At 49.7% G+C, this 18,269-nt stretch overlaps 1 protein-coding gene across 1 annotated transcript; it reads left to right on the forward strand.

Annotated features, from left to right (window-relative positions):
* Positions 1-104: 104 nt before the first annotated feature.
* PLK1 (polo like kinase 1) lies at positions 105-18,260 on the forward strand. The gene is made up of 10 exons (XM_032396283.1): positions 105-7,071; positions 7,735-7,903; positions 8,575-8,719; positions 9,583-9,676; positions 11,080-11,299; positions 15,408-15,563; positions 16,675-16,752; positions 16,951-17,105; positions 17,207-17,389; positions 17,636-18,260. Exons 1-10 carry the CDS (start codon positions 6,664-6,666, stop codon positions 17,840-17,842), a joined length of 1,815 nt encoding a protein of 604 aa, XP_032252174.1. The 5' UTR covers positions 105-6,663; the 3' UTR covers positions 17,843-18,260.
* Positions 18,261-18,269: the final 9 nt, after the last annotated feature.

The following is an 18,269-nucleotide window of genomic DNA, read 5'->3' on the forward strand; positions in this document are numbered from 1 at the left end:
CTTCGGCTCAGGTCATGATCCCAGGGTCCTGGGATCGAGCCCCGCATAGGGCTCCCTGCTCCTCGGGAAGCCTGCTTCTCTCTCTCCCACTCTCCCTGCTTGTGTTCCCTCTCTCACTATGTCTCTCTCTGTCAAGTAAATAAAATCTTTTAAAAAAAAAAATTAAAAACACCTGTTCATTTAAAATCACTCCACCACAAAGAAGAGATCACCCTTCCTTGCCAGGCACTTATTAGAAAACATTTAATCCTCCCAACTGTCAAAAGTGTAGGGATCTTTACAACTCATTATACAGGAAACTGATCATCAGAGAGGTTAAGTAAATTTGCCCAGTGTCACACAGCTAATTAACGACTGAGCTAGAATCAAAGCCAAGTCTTATCTGGCTGCAAAGTCCATGTTTTATGCAGTTCCCCCAATATCCTGGGCCTCCAAAGCAATTGGCTCTGAGGAGGATCCTTGCTGCCCAGTCGGTTAATCCTTTGTTTTTCTGAAGTTTTTGCTGGTGGGTTGGCCACACCTACTTTTCATGAAGCACTCTGACCCAGATCCTGAAGTGAGAAGAGTTAGCACAAGATGTCCCTGCTTCCCTAAGGAGAAGAGATGGCTTGTTCTGTATCTCCAAGTCCATTGGCCATCACACAGATGATTCAGGCATATGAAAATCATCTAAGAGAAGAGACATGAGAATGGCGTCCACACCCTCTCTGGTTTTCAGACCTTGGGTCTGGACATTCAGCCTTGGTCTTTCTTAGCCCTACCAACATACCTCTTTTCAGCTGTATTCATCTAACCTTTGGTGTCTGCTGGGCACACTTTTCTGACTTGGGAATAGCAAGAGCCTGCGGAAGCAGTAGGGCCAGAGGAAGGGGAGAATAAGGAAATCTGAGACTCAGGAACTGCAAGGCCTCTTGGAGACCCTGAGCTCCCTGGGAATAGCCACAGGTTCTCTTTATTTCAATAATCACAACAACAGCGGGCATGACCACGTACCTGGTGTGTTTGAAGTGCTGTCCTCACAGAAGCTCTTCACAAGAACCTTCGGAGATAGGCACGTCCCACATATAGAGTCCTAGGAGATGGGCACTATAATTATCCCCATTTTATAGACGTGGAAGTAGAGGCACAGAGAGGTTAAGTAATTTGCCCAAGGTCATACAGCTAATAAGGGGAGGAACTGGTGTTTAAACCCGGGGTTCTCTAGTCCATGAGTTTAAGATATACATCATACTGCTTTTTGGTAGGGAGTGAGTGAGTGAACAAATGAGTCTGGGATTGGTGGCTAGCCAGACAGACAAGGCCCCCAGAGGCAGCGTGAGGGGTACTTTGGAGTTAGCAGAGTTGGGTTGCAATTCTAGCTCTGCCACCTCCTGCCTACAGGACCTGGGGCAATAGTGCTCGTTTCCTCATCTTCAAAATGGGAATAAGGTCTTTGTGAGGATTCAGGGAGATCATCTCTGTAAAGCTCTTAGCCCCATGCACGGCATCTAGTAAGGGCTCAGTAAGTGTTCATGGACACTCTGCAGATAGATGGTATTAACGTGGCATAATTGCAGCTATACTGATCAAAAGTCCATGTTGACAAGAACTAGAAAGGAATATGAAAACAGTTGTTAAAGGTCGAAAGGGAATTAAAGTTTCTTCAATGCTTTATCATTTCTTAAAAAATGTTCCTAGATGGAATAAATAAAATATACATGCAGTGGGTGTTAAGTGGCTTTTGATCCCATTGTTTCAAAGTCTTACAGGGGGTTGTTTCTACCTCTGCAAAAAAGAGTTAGCACTTCAGGCCTGTGGTTATAATTCTGTCAGTGCTGAATTTGCTAGGGGTTTGAGTAAATTTGCAATGAGAAAAAAAGGGGAAGTTTTAAAAAATGACTTTGTATTTTGTGGCTTTTATATCTGGAAATATGATAAAATTGATTTAAAATGTTATATAGTTGTAATTTCATAAATGCTAGAGGGATCATCCCAATCAAAGAGAAATGCAAAAAAAATTAAATCAAGAAGGTGGTGGGATACAGCTTCCTCCGTTTTGCTACCAGTGGGTGTGTTGGAGTTTAAATTCTTTGAGTATTGGACCAGAACAAGTCTTCAGGACTGATGATTTCTGCTGATTTATGTCTGTTGGAACCTCTGGAAGGTGAGACAACATGAAAAGAGAGGCAATTTCTGGATGACAATGCACATTTGGAATTGGAAAAAGCAGTTAAATTGCCAGTGAGCCCTAGTTGAAATCAAATGTCTGACGCATGGAGGCAGATGACTGGCCAACCTGATGCGCATGGTTTTGAGCCAGTCAGTTCGGACTCTAAGACTGACAGCAGGAAGAGGAAGCCTTGCTCATCACTTGGACCTGGACCATGGCTGTCTGGTACTGCAGTATGTCTTTCTGCAACAAGCCAGAGAGAAGCAGCTGATTCTCTTGGAATCCCAGATCCCCTGATTCTTCTTGTCTGGATGTGACGAAGCTGAGAACTGCTACAGGCCGCAGGGAGCTGTTTCAGTCCCAGCAGGAGCCGTGCTGACCTGGAAGCAGACGCAGGCTCCATGAAAAGGACTCAGACCTTGCGACCACTGGAGATTTAGGACCCCTTCTGTGGAGCTCTAAAGGATGAAGACCTCCATCGTGGATGCTGGCTGGACCGTCAGACCACACACACGCCCACAGAAGAGGCCTCGTTCTCTTACAAGACCCTCTAAGATCAAGTTGCTGGTCAGCTCTTCATCGCTAACCAGGAGGCTACCCACACCCTAATTGTGATCCCTGCCAACAGCTGCACATTGGGGGACGGCACATCACAGGGACTGTGACCCCTCCCCCTGCTGTTGACAGATCAGACTTTGGCCTTCTTGATGGGGATGTCTCACTGCTGCTGACTTGTGTTCAGCTTTCTAGATTAGTTGCAACTCACCACAATGGGCTGATAGCCTGATTCTACTTCCTTACTCCACCCCCCTCCATCCACACTTAGTAAGGTTCATTATCTGAATAGAGCTGTCTCCAGAGAGGGATTGATCGAGGCTGTTCACTGGATAAAAGGAGTGGGAGGTTCTGTAAACCCATTTTGAAATTTTTTGAAAATTCAGGCTTTCATCCTCATTAGTCGGCTAGGGCTGCCATCACAAAATGCCTTAGACTGGGGGGCTTAAATAATAGAAATGTGTGTTCTCACAGTTCCGGAGGCCAGAAGTCCAAGACCAACGTGTCAGCAGGTTTGATTTCTCTTGAGTCGTCTCTCCTTGGCTTGCAGGTGGCCACCCTCCCATGTGTTCTGCCGTAGTCACCTCTCGGTCTTGTGTCCTAATCTTCTCTTCTTACAAGGACACCAGTCAGATCAGGTGAGGGCCCACCCTAGTGAGTCCATTTTAATTGAATCACCTCTTTGAAAGCCCTGTCTCCCAATATAGTCACATTCTGAGGTACTGGGGGTGAGAGTTTCAGCACAGGAATGGTGGGGGGGGGGCGGTTAGGGATACAGTTCAACCTACATCCTGACCAATTCCCGAATTTGTCTTTCTGGTTAAGTGAGATAAAAATGTTTACCTGCAAAAATGTATTTGTGCCTTCTGCATACAGCCCTTGCAGATAAAAGGCCTGGAGGAGAAGAGGTGATTGAAAGAATGTTGTTGGGTTGCTGAACGTCGGGGCCCGAAGATTTTGTAACAGTGGAGAAAAGTACTGGCGCCTGGGGAGCCTTTGGCAAGTGGGTGGGGGGCATTTATGACCTTGGTTCTTCAGAACTCTATCAGGGAGCTTTCCGCTCTTCCTGACAGAAGACTCCAGAGCTGCCTTTCCATGCACTGGAGCGCTTTGAGCTCAGACTGCTGAGCCTGTGCTCACAGCTCGCAGCACTGCCTGACAACAGAGGGGCTGGGCTCCTGCGCTTCCCACACAGAACGCACACTCATGAGATGCATACACCTGTATCATAGACAAGCAGAACCAAGGGCTGGTTGGATCTTTCAGACTGAATTGGAAACTCCAGGGCAGGAGGCCACGTGGCAGGAGGCTTACATTGGGGGTCCTGTTAACCTCCACCACCTAACATATGCCCTGCTTGAGGTACCCTAACATTGCAAACTCGTTTCCAGGGGGACCATGTGCCCTCTGGGAGTCTACTTCTGTCTCTGTGCCCTCTCACCACACTGCCTCAGCCCTGAAAGGCTTCAGATCAGCTTGAACTTGCTCGCCACAGCCTTGCTGTACCTGAATTGGTATCTTGGGCCAGGTAAAAATGAATCATACAGAAGTTTAGTGAGGGAGCCACTTGACTTTCTAAGATAGACTGTTGTTTTTATTTAATTGAGGTATAGTTGACATATACCATATCTAAAATAGACTTTTATGGTTAGTGGGATTTATTTTAACTGGCTAAATGTAGGACCTCTAAGGAGCATAACTGAGATCAGTACTGCAGGTTGGTCTCATCCTTTTGCATGGGGTCCTACTGATAATAAACTTGCTGTATAGAAGCCTGGGCCAACGGCCAAGGTGGGGGCCAGTGCAGAAGAAAGTTAACAGAGTAGGCCTGAGACTGCTCTCCTTGTTGCAATGCTGACTCTTGGCTGACATCTGGGTAATTGGATTTCGGGAGGATTCTCAACATTCCCTAAATGATAAGAGTGGCTCACTGTGCCTAAACTGTGCAAACAATATGGTTTATGCTGAATACTTGCTTTCCTTCCAGGAATCCAGAATTTGGGTATGTGCTAGGCAGAGGGTGCCTACTTGACCGGCCCCCAGTAAAAGCCCTGGATACTGAGTCTCTAAGGAGCTTCCCTGGCAAATAACATTTCACACTTGTTATCGTAACCCACTGCTGCAGGAATTGTGTCCTGTGTAACTCCACTGGGAGAGGGCTCTGGGAAGCTTGCGCCTGGTTTCCTCTGCACTTTGTTCTATGCACCTTTTCCCTTTGCTGATTTTGCTTGGTAGCCTTTTGCTGTAATAAATTATAGCCTGCTGACAGTAAGACTATATGCTGAGTCCTGTGAGTCTCCTAACAAGTCGTCAAACTGCGGAGTAGTTTTGGGGACTCCCAAGACAGGGCACAAGGGGGACTTTTGGGGTGTTGGTAGTGTTCTTTTCCTCAATTTGGGTGTTGTTTATGTGAGGTGGGTTCAAGTTGTGAAAATTCATTGAGCTGTACAGTTATGTAAACATTTTCTCTACATATCTTAAACTTCAATAGGAAGATTACACACCACAAGGATAAAAAATAATAGCAAGTTAATTTAAAAAAAAACTTCCTTTTATTCAGCAAACATTTCAGTTACTCCTTTTTACTAGGCATTGCTCTGGGAGCTTGGGACATGGGCTAGGAAAGACATCATCATCACCTCTCAGTTTATCGGGAGGCAGGTGAAGGGATACTTACCATATGGTTGATACTTGCTGGGCTCTATCCGAGACATCATAGGGTAAAGGGGGGAACAGAGAAAGGGCTTCTAACTCAGGCATTTTGCTGTTCTAGGTCTGCCACTCACGTACTTTGGGAAGTCAGGCAAATGGGCTGAGGGAGATAGCTGGGAACTATCGCAAACTGGGAAAGTATGTGGCCTAGAGTTGTGGAGCCTTTTAGTTTTTGTTTGTTAGGAAAAAACACCAAGCTGAAGTTTTATGTAAGCTCTCTTGATTTTTAAGTGCTGTAAATGAATCCAAATTTTCAGAAGTGGGAGGCCAAACAAAATACACCCATGCAGGGTGTTTGGCTGTGGCCTACCAGTTTGCTGGGCATTCTGCCAACCAGCCATCCTTCCTCTCACCAGTGACTTGGGGGTCCACTCTTTTAGACCCTGGGAAATACAGCAGGGAGCAAGCCGGACAGACAACTTTCTTGAATAGTGGGGGGGCCCTGGTACTGTGAGCCTCAAACATCAGTATGTGTGGGAATCACCTGGCAGTCACATTGAAAGGCAGATTCCTGAATCAGGAGGTCTGGGGTAAGGCCTGAAATTTTCTTTCTAACAAGTTCCCAGGTGATCGTAATGCTGGTGGTCCCTGAACCATATGTGCTTTGAGTGGAGTTTGCTGTATATTCCGGAGGGGCTTAGGAGCAGCTGTTATTCTGAAAGTAGGGGCCTTGCCACGAAAGTGCATCTGCCTGGCAAGCTCCGTGTTTTTACTTGGGTTTTAGCTTATTGGGGTGTCTCGGAAGAGAGCTGAGGACATCGGAGGCGGCTGCCTAAAGCTGCCCTGCCAGGTCTCTATTCTCAAGAGTTTATAGTCTAGAAGGCGGGGTGGGGGTGGAGGAAGGTATTAGGAAAAGCTTCCTGGAGGAGGTGCATGGGAACTGCAGGAACTTCCCCGGCCGCGGAGAAAGGGGGAAACCCTGAACTCCCCCCTCTCCTTGGGCCGGGTCTCGGCATCCCCACGCCGGGTACGGTTTCCCAGGCATCCCACGTGTCTGCTGTGCGCGAGTCCCTGTCAATCAAGTCTCCCCCGGCCCAGGACAGGGTACGGGTTTAAAGGAGGCGGCGGTGCCGAGCGCTCCCATCGTGCCGCGCGGCGGGCGGGTTTGGATTTTAAATCCCCGCGGCCAATCAGTGGCGCGCAGGCTCTTGTAACGTTCCCGGCGCCGCGTTTGAATTCGAGGAGGAGCGAAGCGGTGCCAAGCCTCTGCTCAGACCCTGCTAGGTCCGCGGAGCAACTCCGGGAACATGAGTGCGGCGGCAACTGCAGGGAAGCTGGCGCGGGCACCAGCCGACCCAGGGAAAGCCGGGGGCCCCGGAGTTGCAGCTCCCGGGGCCCCGGCAGCCGCTCCGCCGGCGAAAGAGATCCCGGAGGTCCTAGTGGACCCGCGCAGCCGGCGGCGCTACCTGCGGGGACGCTTTCTGGGGAAGGGCGGCTTTGCTAAGTGCTTCGAGATCTCGGACGCTGACACTAAGGAGGTGTTCGCTGGCAAGATCGTGCCTAAATCGCTGCTGCTCAAGCCGCACCAGAAGGAGAAGATGTCCATGGAGATATCCATTCACCGCAGCCTCGCCCACCAGCACATCGTAGGCTTCCACGGCTTTTTCGAGGACAGCGACTTCGTATTCGTGGTGTTGGAGCTCTGCCGCCGGAGGGTGAGTGTCGCTGCCTGGGGACCGGGGTTGGGGGGGCTCGGGGGGCTCGGAGCTGCTAGAGAGGAGGTGCTGGGAACCTCGAACTAGGGGTTGTAAAGGTCTCGAGGAGAGGGGAGAGGGTGCTTGGCACTTGGAGCTGCTAGGGGGAGGGGGTTCCGGTTAAGTGGAGCCCGAGTCCTGTTGCTGCTAGGGAAGGCGGCTCCTGGACGCTAGGTGTTGAGCGGAGAGGGGGAGGCGCGGGTAGGAGGAGAATTCTGGTACTGGACGCAAGGGCTTCCGGAGTTGCTAAGGGAGGAGTCCCGGGGAAGGGGTGCTGTTCGGGAGCTTCCGGAGTAGGGTTGGGTCGGGGAGAGGGTGGTTGGAGCCAGACTTCGCAGCTTCCGGAAGGAGAGGCGGCTGGAAAGGGATCTCCTGCTGCGGGAAGGCCGGGGGCGGGATACTGTGGACTCGGAGCTGCCCGGAGTGGGGCTGAAAGAGGCTTCCCAGGTAGGAGGCTTGGGAGGCAGCTAGTGGGAGAAGGGGTGCCATGAACGGTAGTGGCCAGGCTCGCAGCTGTCCTGGAGAAGGAATGGGGTGGGGCGCCCTGGGCTGCCTTTAATGACAAACCCTTCCCCCTGTGCCTTGGTACCGGCTCCCCATTCCTCCTCTCCTTCCCCCACTCAGTCTCTCCTGGAGCTGCACAAGCGGAGGAAAGCACTGACCGAGCCGGAAGCCCGCTACTACCTTCGGCAAATTGTCCTTGGCTGCCAGTACCTGCACCGAAACAGGGTTATTCACCGGGACCTCAAGCTGGGCAACCTTTTCCTGAATGAGGATCTGGAGGTGAAAATAGGTGAGTGCTGGACCTGCAGGGGTGCTTGACACCTCCAGAAGCGGGAATGAGGAGGAGGAAATAGGGAGGGAAAGGATGGTAGAAGTCTGGGCTGTTGATGGCCTCTAGAATCCTCTCTTTCGTACAGAAATTTAAAACCAAGAGCCCCAAGCCTGTATCCTGCAGATGCATTTTTTAGTGCTTCCACACAGTACTTTTTTTAAAAAAAGAATTTGAATTAGTTTTCACAGATATAAATTGGGATGCTTGACATAAAAATTGGGATTTGGAACTCCTTTTAAACAATTGGAAGCTTCCGCGGTATCCCCTCAGGCAGCTCTTTGCTGGGCTGAAAAGCAGCTGTTCCCCTTAGGCTCCCTCGGATTTGCCATAGTCTCCACTTCTCCCTGTTATTAACTCACAAACTTGCCAAATAGGGGTCCTGACCTTTACTTGTTGATCCCTGAGGGCCCTCCTTTCTAAGGGGAGGGGCAAGGAGGAGCCCTGGGAGGTCCCTCCCCTGGGCCGACATGGTGGGAGGCATCTTGGGCAAGCCTTGCTGCCTACAAGGAGTAGGGGCCCAAGGGAGGAAATGACCCTGGTTCTTGACAGTCACACCTGTACCAGCTTTCTGCATTGGCAGATGACAGAGGCTAGCAACTGAGTACCCCCTCTTCCTCCCTCTGTCCCAGGGGATTTTGGACTGGCAACCAAAGTGGAATATGATGGGGAACGCAAGAAGACCCTGTGTGGGACTCCTAATTACATAGCTCCTGAGGTGCTGAGCAAGAAAGGGCACAGTTTCGAGGTGGACGTGTGGTCCATTGGGTGTATCATGTAAGTTGGGAGTTGTCTCAGGACATATCTGCCCTTTTGGATGTCTCACCTGGCTGACTTTATCCTTTGGACCTTTCTGGCTATGAAGAGGCTGCTCCAGAGAACAGATTGCCCAAAACCAAAGCCTGATTTCCATATCTTTTCTTGTCACTGGTGTATCCTATGGGATTCCTGCAGCAGCCTGGGCTATGGCACTGGGGAAGGGGACTGGGAGGCCTCCACAAACCTGCTCTAGGCCCTGGCTACTCAAAGTGTGGTGCAAAGGGCTGCAGCATCACCCAGGAACTTGTTAGAAATGCAGAATCTCACTGGCTCAGAATCTGGATTTTAAGATCCCTGGGTGATTTCCAGGCACAATAAAGTCTGGATCAAGGCCTCCCGAGGTGGGTGGGTGGTGGGCAGAGGGTTGGGCGTTTTGGGTGTTCTCTTTTTTATTGTTGTTTGCCAGGGTACTGGTAGGAGGAGAAGTGAGTTGTAGCAGTGGCTTCCGTACTTCTTTGCAGTAGAGCTTTTTCAAATGAAAACTTCATGCCTTGAGTGCAGAACTGTCAAAGTGGAGCTGCCTCGATAGGGGCAGGTAGCCCATGCACTGGGACCTGTTTTGTACTGGCCGGCAGCCTTTGGGGCCCTGGATTCCTATAGGCTCCAGCTGAAAAGTCACTGCTAGTCTTAATAGTCCTGGTGCTGTCGCCAATCTTCTCCTGAGGGCTCAGCCCCACCCGTGTCCTGGCTCCTGTGGACTTGAGGACTATCCTTGGGGGCCCCAAAGTCAGAGTTTCCAGATGCCAGCCCTGAGATGATTTCTCCGGCAGGTAGGTTTTGGCTGGGAGCCTCAAGCCAAATCAGCCCCCTTGTGCTTACAGGTATACATTGTTAGTGGGCAAACCACCTTTTGAGACCTCTTGCCTCAAAGAGACCTACCTCCGGATCAAGAAGAACGACTACAGTATTCCCAAGGTGACTAAAACACTTTTTTTTTTTTAAGTTTAAATTTATTTTGTTTTTTGGGGTTATTTTTCCCCAAAAGCTGTATACTGAGCCCAGCCATATCCTGGGGACAGAGATAGGTCAACCCTACCCCTAGGGTAGCCACAGAGCTTCGATGGATCTGTGTCTGATATTACAAACAGAGCTTGACATGTATGCACAGAGGCATTTTTTCTAAGGGGGGGAGAGTTTGTAGATTCCCAGAGGTTGGGCAGATAACCCAGAAGATGTGGAAAGAGGAAAAAAAATGGGGAGGGAGTAGGAGGCAGACACAGAAGTGCTGCTTAACCTCTGGAAATGGACCTTCTTGATTTAACTGGGCTCTGCCACGTAGCAGCCAGATCACAGTGGGCAAGCGGCCTGAATCTCTTGAACTCTAGTTTCCCATTTATAAAAGGGAGCAGCAGCTCATGGGGCGCCTTGTATACAGTAAGCACTCACAGAATCCTGAACCACTGTGAATCCAAAGTGGTGCGCATTTTCACAACCACTGGCGTCAGTGCATTGGAAAGGAACAGGCTGTTTCTGCAGAAGCCCGACATGTGGCTGCTTTCCGGTTTGGTATCTTTGACTCCTGTGAAGTCAAGGGCCCTGTCTCCATAAGGACAGACAGACAAAATCTGTCACAAAGGGTCATTTAACTGTCAGACGGACAGACCCTGGAGGGTTCAGAGTGGGAGCGCGAGACCACCCCAGTGCTTTGGTGTGGATGCTGGCTTCACCACTCATTAGGTATGTGTTCTTAGGAAGGGCACTTAACCTCTCTGGGCTCCGTTTCTTCCTCTGCAAAAGAGAGATGCTAATAGAGACTCCACCCCTTAGATGTTTTTGTGAAGGGTCGGTGAGTTAATACACATGACGTGCTTGCAGCGCTGCTGGCACGTAGTAAGTGCGCGGCTAATGCTAGCCTGTGACTATGCCTTTGACCTGTGCTAGGCTGTCCCCCATCGAATCCTAGTAGGGCTCCAGGCTTGGTGCTGTGTCCTTGCTTTCCAGAGGACGATACAAAGTCCTGAGCAAGTCGGGTCCCTTGCCACAGCTGCTATTAGGGACAGTACTGGGACTTAACCAGGTCTTTATGACCCCCCCAGCCTGTGTTCTCAAGTGCTACCCTAGTGGTGAGCAACTTAAGTTACTCGAGAACAAATTCAGGGAAAATCCAGTGAATCTTGAGTCTCAAAAGGAAGGAGAAGTGATCATTCTCACAGCTTAGGTTGACATTTGTCAACTCAGTAAAGCCAATATGGGGAACCTGGCAGATTTGTGGCCATTGAACATGGCTTATGTGGGCCAGGGGCTGTGGTGTCTTTATGACAGCACTGCCCTCGGGTCCCCCGTCATGTCCCACTCACGGCCCTCCCTCTCTGCTCCAGCACATCAACCCTGTGGCCGCCTCCCTCATCCAGAAGATGCTTCAGACAGATCCTACTGCCCGCCCCACTATTCATGAGCTGCTCAATGACGAGTTCTTTACCTCCGGCTACATCCCCGCCCGGCTCCCCATCACCTGTCTCACCATTGCACCCCGATTTTCCATCGCTCCCAGCAGTCTGGACCCCAGCAGCCGGAAGCCTCTCACAGTCCTCAATAAAGGTAAAACAGTAGACCCCCAGAGAGAGGCTAGGCTTCAGATGTGTGGGTGGGTGGCCCCCAGAGCCCAGGCATGCGGTAGGACCTGCCCGTCCTTGAATCCACAGCCCCCACCACCCCCCAAAGCAAAATGCCCTTCCCCCGGGTGGGCCCTAGTGGGAAAGACACACTTTAACCCTGGCTGGATCATACCTGTCCTGCCCAGAAAAAGGAGAGTGGACTGAATGCCACGCCCAAAAAACTCTTAGCACTTAAAAAAATTCCTAACATCACACTTTGATGGTTCATTGAAAAAAAATATGAAAAATTTCAAATATATATGTAGGGCATAATGCAGTGGGCCCCCACACCCCCCCACATTTAACAGATTATGAAAAGGTGGAAGAATAACAAAAGCTCCCTTTTCTCCACCAATTAATATTTTTCTACACTTTATCTTTCTGTTTTTAGTGTATATAAAGTTATATATGTGTGTTTATGTGCGTGTGTGTGTATATACACCCACTTTTTTTCCTGAACCACTTAAAAGTAAGTTGTATACATCCTGCCCTTGACCACTTAATACTTCAGTGTATTTTTCCTAAAGACAAAGATTCTTTCACATAACCACAGCACATGACACTGAGCAAGTTCAGGAAATTTAACACTGGTACAATATTGTTTTGTCTACTCTGGAGTTACTACTTTTTGTAATTTACAGGTGTCCAGTTCAAATACAGTTTTATATGATTTTTACTTCTTTGATTTTATTCTTGTATTTCAACTGACAATCTTGTTTCCTTACACTATTATACATCCATTTTTCAACATATATAAACTAGTTCCTCTTATTATTTTTTTTAATGATGTTTTAGCTTATTCAAGTTCCATTTGTCCTTAGAATATTTCACTAAGGATATTTAGTGTTTTTAAAAAGGTCGTTTGAAATACTTTTTTTCCTCTGTGTGGATATAGCACCAATTTAATATATAAATTCATTTGTTTCTGTTGTAATCTAATACTGTTTTGGTTTTTGGTTTTGTGGGGTTTTTTGGTTTTGGGAGGTTTTGTTTTGTTGGTTTTTGGGAGGGGTTTGGTTTTGGGTGTTTTTTTGTTTTTTGTTTGGTTTTTTTTAAAGACTTTATTTATTTATTTGACAGAGAGTTAGCGAGAGCTGGAACACAAGCCAGGGGGAGTGGGAGAGGGAGAAGCAGCCTCCCCACTTGATCCCAGGATCCTGGGATCATGACCTGAGCCGAAGGCAGATGCTTAACAGCTGAACTACCCAGGCGCCCCCTTTTTTTTTGTAATTAATACTGTTAAGGATTCCTTTTTTGGGTTTTGTTTTTTTTTTTTTGCCGTTTCTTTTAATTGGTAATATTAATCTTGATCAGTTGGCTAGGGTGATGTCTGCTGCAGAATTACAATTTTTCCCTTTGTAATTAATAAATACCTTGCTGGAGTGACTTTGAGACAATCCTCTTTCTCCTCGGACTCTTGCATCCTTGGTGGATCTCCCTAAGGCAGTTGCTAATGTGTTATTCTAATGGAGATTCCTCTGTCTTCCCCACTCCTAAAGTAATTCATTGGAACTCTTCCGTAAGGAAGAGCTGTCGCTTCTCTCTCATGTATTTTTTTGGTTACTTATATCAACATGTACTCAAGGTTTTATTCTTTGGCCTGTAATGTATAAAATATTGCTATTTTAAAGATTATTATTATTTTTTAAAGATTTCATTTATTTATTTGACAGAGAGAAACACAGCAAGCGAGGGAACACAAGCACGGGGGAGTGGGAGAGGGAGAAGCAGGCTTCCCGCTGAGCAGGGAGCCCTATACGGGACTCGATCCCAGGACCCTGAGATCATGACCTGAGCCGAAGGCAGATGCTTAACGACTGAGCCACCCAGGCGCCCCAAGATTATTTTTCTTTTTGAATTTTTGAACATAAAGCTTTTTTTTTTTTTAAACTTCTTATGCTGGAAATTTTCTTTTTTTTAAAGATTTTATTTTATTTATTTGACAGAGAGAGACATGGCGAGAACACAAGGAGAGGGAGTGGGAGAGGGAGAAGCAGGCTTCCTGCTGAGCAGGGAGCCTGATGCGGGGCTCGACCCCAGGACCCTGGGATCACGACCTGAGCCGAAGGCAGATGCTTAACGACTGAGCCACCCAGGCGCCCCATATGCTGGAAATTTTCAAACTTCCCCAAAAGTAGAGAGAACTAACTGAATGAGGAATCCCCGTGTATTCATCATCCATTTTCAGTAGTTAGCAACATTTGCCTGCCTGTACCTGGTTTTATCTGTTTCTACCTTCTACCCTTTTTTTGCTAGAGTTTTTATTTTTATTTATTTAATTTTTTTAGAGAGAGCACACGCGGAGAGTGGGGAGGGGGTGGGCAGAGGGAAAGAGAGAATCCTAAGCAGACTCCATGCCCAATACAGAGCCTGACATGGGGCTCGATTTCTTTTTTTTTCTTTTTTTAGTATTTTATGTATTTATTTGAGAGAGAGTGAAAGAGAGAAAACACAAGCGAGGGGGAATGGTAGGGAGAGAAGCAGGCTCCCCCCTGAGCAGAGACCCCGACGCAGGACTCGATCCCAGGACCCTGGCATCATGACCTGAGCCGAAGGCAGATGCTTCACCCACTGAGCCACCCAGGCGTCCCAGGGGGCTCAATCTCATGACCCTGAGATCATGACCTGAGCCAAAATCAAGAGTCAGATGCTTAACCGATTGAGCCACCTAGGTCCCCAGCTAGAGTTGGTTTTTTGGTGGCTTCTTTTTTTTTTTTTGTTAAGATTACGTATTTATTTAAGAGAGAGACAGACTGCAAGCGAGGGGGTTGGGCAGAGAGAGAGAGAATCCCAAGCAAGATGCCCCTCTGAGTGGGGAGCCCCACATGAGGCTTGATTTCACTACCCCGAGTCCTGACCTGAGCCAAAATCAAGAGTAGGTTGCCCAGCCAAGTGAGCCACCCAGGTGCCCCCTTGCTAGAGTTTTGTTTTTTTTAAAGATTTTATATATGTATTTATTTGAGAGAGAGAACAGGGGAGGGGCAGAGGGAGAGGGAGAAGCATTCTTCAGTGAGCAGGGACCCCAACATGGGGCTTGATCCCAGGACCCCGGGATCATGACCTGAGTTGAAGGCAGATGCTTAATGACTGAACCACCTAGGTGCCCCTTTGCTAGAGGTTTTTTTGTTTTTTTCTTTTTTTAAAGATTTTATTTACTTATTTGACAGAGAGAGTACAGGTAGAGGAAGAAGGAGGCTCCCTGGGAGCCTGATGTGGGGCTCCATCCTAGGACCCTGAGATTATGACCTGAGCCAAAGGCAGACACTTAACCAACTGAGCCACCCAGGCGCTCTCCTTTGTTAGAGTTTTTAAAGCAAATGCCCTACATGGGGCAAATATCTTATTATTTCACGTTTCAGTTCTTACCACAGGATAGTTTTTTAAATTGAAAACTCTGATCTTAAAAATATTAGAAGACAAATTTCATATTCTACAAGGAGAACTAGCACATGTTGGTGGGGAAAGAAACATTAGAGCATAAAGATAATAAAAATCATCTAGGCTTTTCTAACCCAAATATAACCAATGAGAAAAATCTCAAAGTGTATCTTTTCAGACACTTTGGCCATCTATATAAAACTTGGGGGTAGAAAAAAGAAATCTCATGTTTTCATCAAATGCCTGCTTAATCCATTTTGTTGATGAGCTGTGTACAATTTACCGAGCCCTCCCATTTTCCTGGATTTTAATTCTTGGCCAGGCAGCTCCGAGCTGGTGGTGCCTTCACACTGTCTCCCGGAGTGACTGGTGGTGTCCTGCAGGAGGCCCAGGATTGGGGCAGAGGCGAGAGCATCTGAAGCTCTTTGGTGTGTGTGGCCATGAAGCCTTCCTTAAGGGCTTGGCTTGGCCCTGGAGGTATGAGTATCATGCTGCTGTCACATGAGCGTGGCAGCTGCCGCTCTATACCCATCACTGACTCAGTTTACCCAAAGCAATGGCAGCTAAAATAATTTTTCTCTGGGGAGAGTAGCAGCTGTGGCAGAGGGTCCCATGCCCCTCCCAGCCTGCTGCCTTTGTGCCCAGCTAGTGACCGTGCGTCATCTTCTTCCTAGGCACAGAGAACCCCATGCCCGAGCGGCCCCGGGAAAAAGAGGAGCCAGTGGTCCGGGAGACCAGTGAGGCGGTTGACTGCCACCTGGGCGACATGCTGCAGCAGCTACACAGCGTCAATGCATCCAAGCCCTCAGAGCGGGGGCTGGTGAGGCAAGGTGGGCATGGTAGGGGCCTGGGAATGGGGTTGCCTGCACACCTGGAGAGGGCGGGGAGGTCTCCGCTACAGTGTGTCCGGGGCTCGTCCGGGCCCAGTCTCCAGAATACCGTTAGTTCCCGGTTTTCTATAGATTAAAATCCAAATGGGTTAGCCTGGCATTCAAGGCCCTGCCTATCTTTTTCTGACTCATGTGTTCTGCCTCCCCCAGTGCCCCATCACCCAGCACCTCCGTGAGCCACCTTATACATCTGCACATGCTCTTTCTGCTGTTCGGTGGGTTCCTGCTTAGTCTTCAAGAGCCTCAGGGCTCTTGCTCATACTGTTCCCTTCTTCTGGAATGTGCAGATATTCCTCCAGATATGTGCAGGGCTCACACTCGCCTCCTTCAGATGTCTGCCCCATGAGCATTTCCCTGGCCCCCCACTCCTAGCACTTCTCACCCCCCTGTATTTAAATAAGGGATTATCACATGCACTGAATGCAACATTTTTTTTTTTTAAGATTTTATTTATTTGAGAGAGAGCACAAGCGAGGGGAGAGGGAGAGGGAGAAGCAGGCTCCCAGCTGAGCCCTACACGGGGCTTGATACCATGAACCTGAGATCATGACCTGAGCCGAAGTCAGATGCTTAACGGACAGAGCAGGCGCCCCTGAACATAACATTTTGATGTATTTGGAATTGTATATATTCTGACAATTTCTTAATCACTCAGAACCAAAAAATTAGATAATCCATCGGCCACTGACTCTCACCATGAGAGAAATAACATTTTGTCCATATTTATGTTGATCAGCCTCTGTCCCTATAACGAGGATGTAAATTCCATGAAGGCTGGGTTTTATGCCATCGCTCACTGCACCTGTGACAGTGCCTGGCACGAGGTGGGCCTTTGATCAGTGGATGGACTGAATGAACTGGAATTTGTCTGTCCTGCTGCTGGCCAGGGCTTGGTGGTGGCACAGGCCCTGCTTGGCTCTTCCCTGGGGCCCCAGGCCTCTTGACGGAGCCTGAGTGGGGTGCCCCGCAGTCCTCCCTGGCGTGGGCCACCTGAGTGGACCGGAGGGGAAGACTCTGGTGCTGACCAACCATCTGTCTGTTTCTGTCACAGAGGAGGCTGAGGATCCCGCCTGCATCCCCATCTTCTGGGTCAGCAAGTGGGTGGACTATTCGGACAAGTATGGCCTCGGTAGGTTGCTTCCAGAATGGGTGGTGGCTCAGGTACGGCCCAGTGACCCTTTGAGCCATTCCAGGCTCTTACTTTTTTTGGCTCCTTGGTCCTCTGCTGCCAACAATCTCCTGTCTCCCTCCCAGGCCTCTTACTTCCAGCTCCCAGTGCCCCCCTGCTCCCTTCTCCCCCTTCCTGAGGTCTTCCTCCACCTACCAGGGTACCAGCTATGCGACAACAGCGTGGGGGTGCTCTTCAATGACTCGACACGCCTGATCCTCTACAATGACGGCGACAGCCTGCAGTACATAGAGCGCGATGGCACAGAGTCCTACCTCACCGTGAGCTCCCATCCCAACTCCCTCATGAAGAAGGTGAGCGCCGGCTGGTGGCGGCGGCCTGGTGTTGCCGAGAGGGAGGCATGTGCCGGGGGTCCGGCTCCAACTCTGGCCTCCCTCCCTCCCTTTCCATCCAGATCACTCTCCTGAAGTATTTCCGGAACTACATGAGTGAACACTTGCTGAAGGCGGGTGCCAACATCACACCCCGGGAAGGCGATGAGCTCGCCCGGCTACCCTACCTGCGCACCTGGTTTCGCACCCGCAGCGCCATCATCCTGCATCTCAGCAATGGCTGTGTGCAGATCAACTTCTTCCAGGTGAACCGGGGTGGGGAGAGTCGGGGTGGGGTACCTGTACCCATCTGCAGGCCCCTGGAGTGGGGTGGGGAGTGGGAGGTGTGGGACCTGTGCTTGGCATCAGGCAGTAGGAAGAGCGTGAGGCAAGGCGGGACGGGAACCCCTCGTCAGCTGCAGTGTCTCCCCTCTGCTCCCCGGCATGCACTCGCAGCTGGGACCTTCAGGCCAATGGTAACTCTGTCCGTCTTCCCCCCGCTTCCCTCCTAGGACCATACCAAACTCATCCTGTGCCCGCTGATGGCAGCCGTGACCTACATCGACGAGAGGCGGGACTTCCGCACGTACCGCCTGAGCCTGCTGGAGGAGTACGGTTGCTCCAAGGAGCTAGCCAGCCGGCTCCGCTACGCCCGCACCATGGTGGACAAGCTGCTGAGCTCCCGCTCGGCTGCCAACCGTCTCAAGGCCTCCTCATAGGCCTTCCTCCCCTCCGGACTGGCACCCCTTCTCACCCCCACAGCACCTTGGCCCGCACTGGTTAGCAACCCTCGTGCTGTTTTCTAGAATGTGTCCCCGGCCCTGGGGGCTGGGGAGAGCTCCACATCCTTGCTGGTGGGGGTCACTGTGTTAAGTTATTTTTGTACATGTTTGGGTGTGGGTTCTACGGTCTCTTGCCCTTCCCCCTCAGCCCCACCATATGCATTGTACAGAATACTGCTCTTGAATCCGGGACTGCCCTTTCCTTGCCTTTATATACATTAAACACATGTGAATCTTCTATTTCTTCTGTAGTCCCTGAGGGTGCCTGGCTTCTGGGCTCTGGGTGCATCTTTGCTCCAGAAGCCCCAGGCTGCCGAGACTTGGCCAGTCTTTTCTGTCGCCGAGGCCGGCCTCAGCCACGGGC

Source organism: Phoca vitulina, unplaced genomic scaffold, assembly GCF_004348235.1.
Source record: "Phoca vitulina isolate PV1807 unplaced genomic scaffold, GSC_HSeal_1.0 scaffold90, whole genome shotgun sequence".
Classification (NCBI taxonomy): domain Eukaryota; kingdom Metazoa; phylum Chordata; class Mammalia; order Carnivora; family Phocidae; genus Phoca; species Phoca vitulina.

Excerpts from the sequence above, each read along its gene's own strand:
- PLK1 (XM_032396283.1), top strand. The coding sequence starts at position 6,664 with ATGAGTGCGGCGGCAACTGCAGGGAAGCTGGCGCGGGCACCAGCCGAC. Across the intron at positions 7,904-8,574 it reads GGATCTGGAGGTGAAAATAG|GGGATTTTGGACTGGCAACC; the intron begins GTGAGTGCTGGA and ends CCTCTGTCCCAG. Across the intron at positions 8,720-9,582 it reads TGGTCCATTGGGTGTATCAT|GTATACATTGTTAGTGGGCA; the intron begins GTAAGTTGGGAG and ends TTGTGCTTACAG.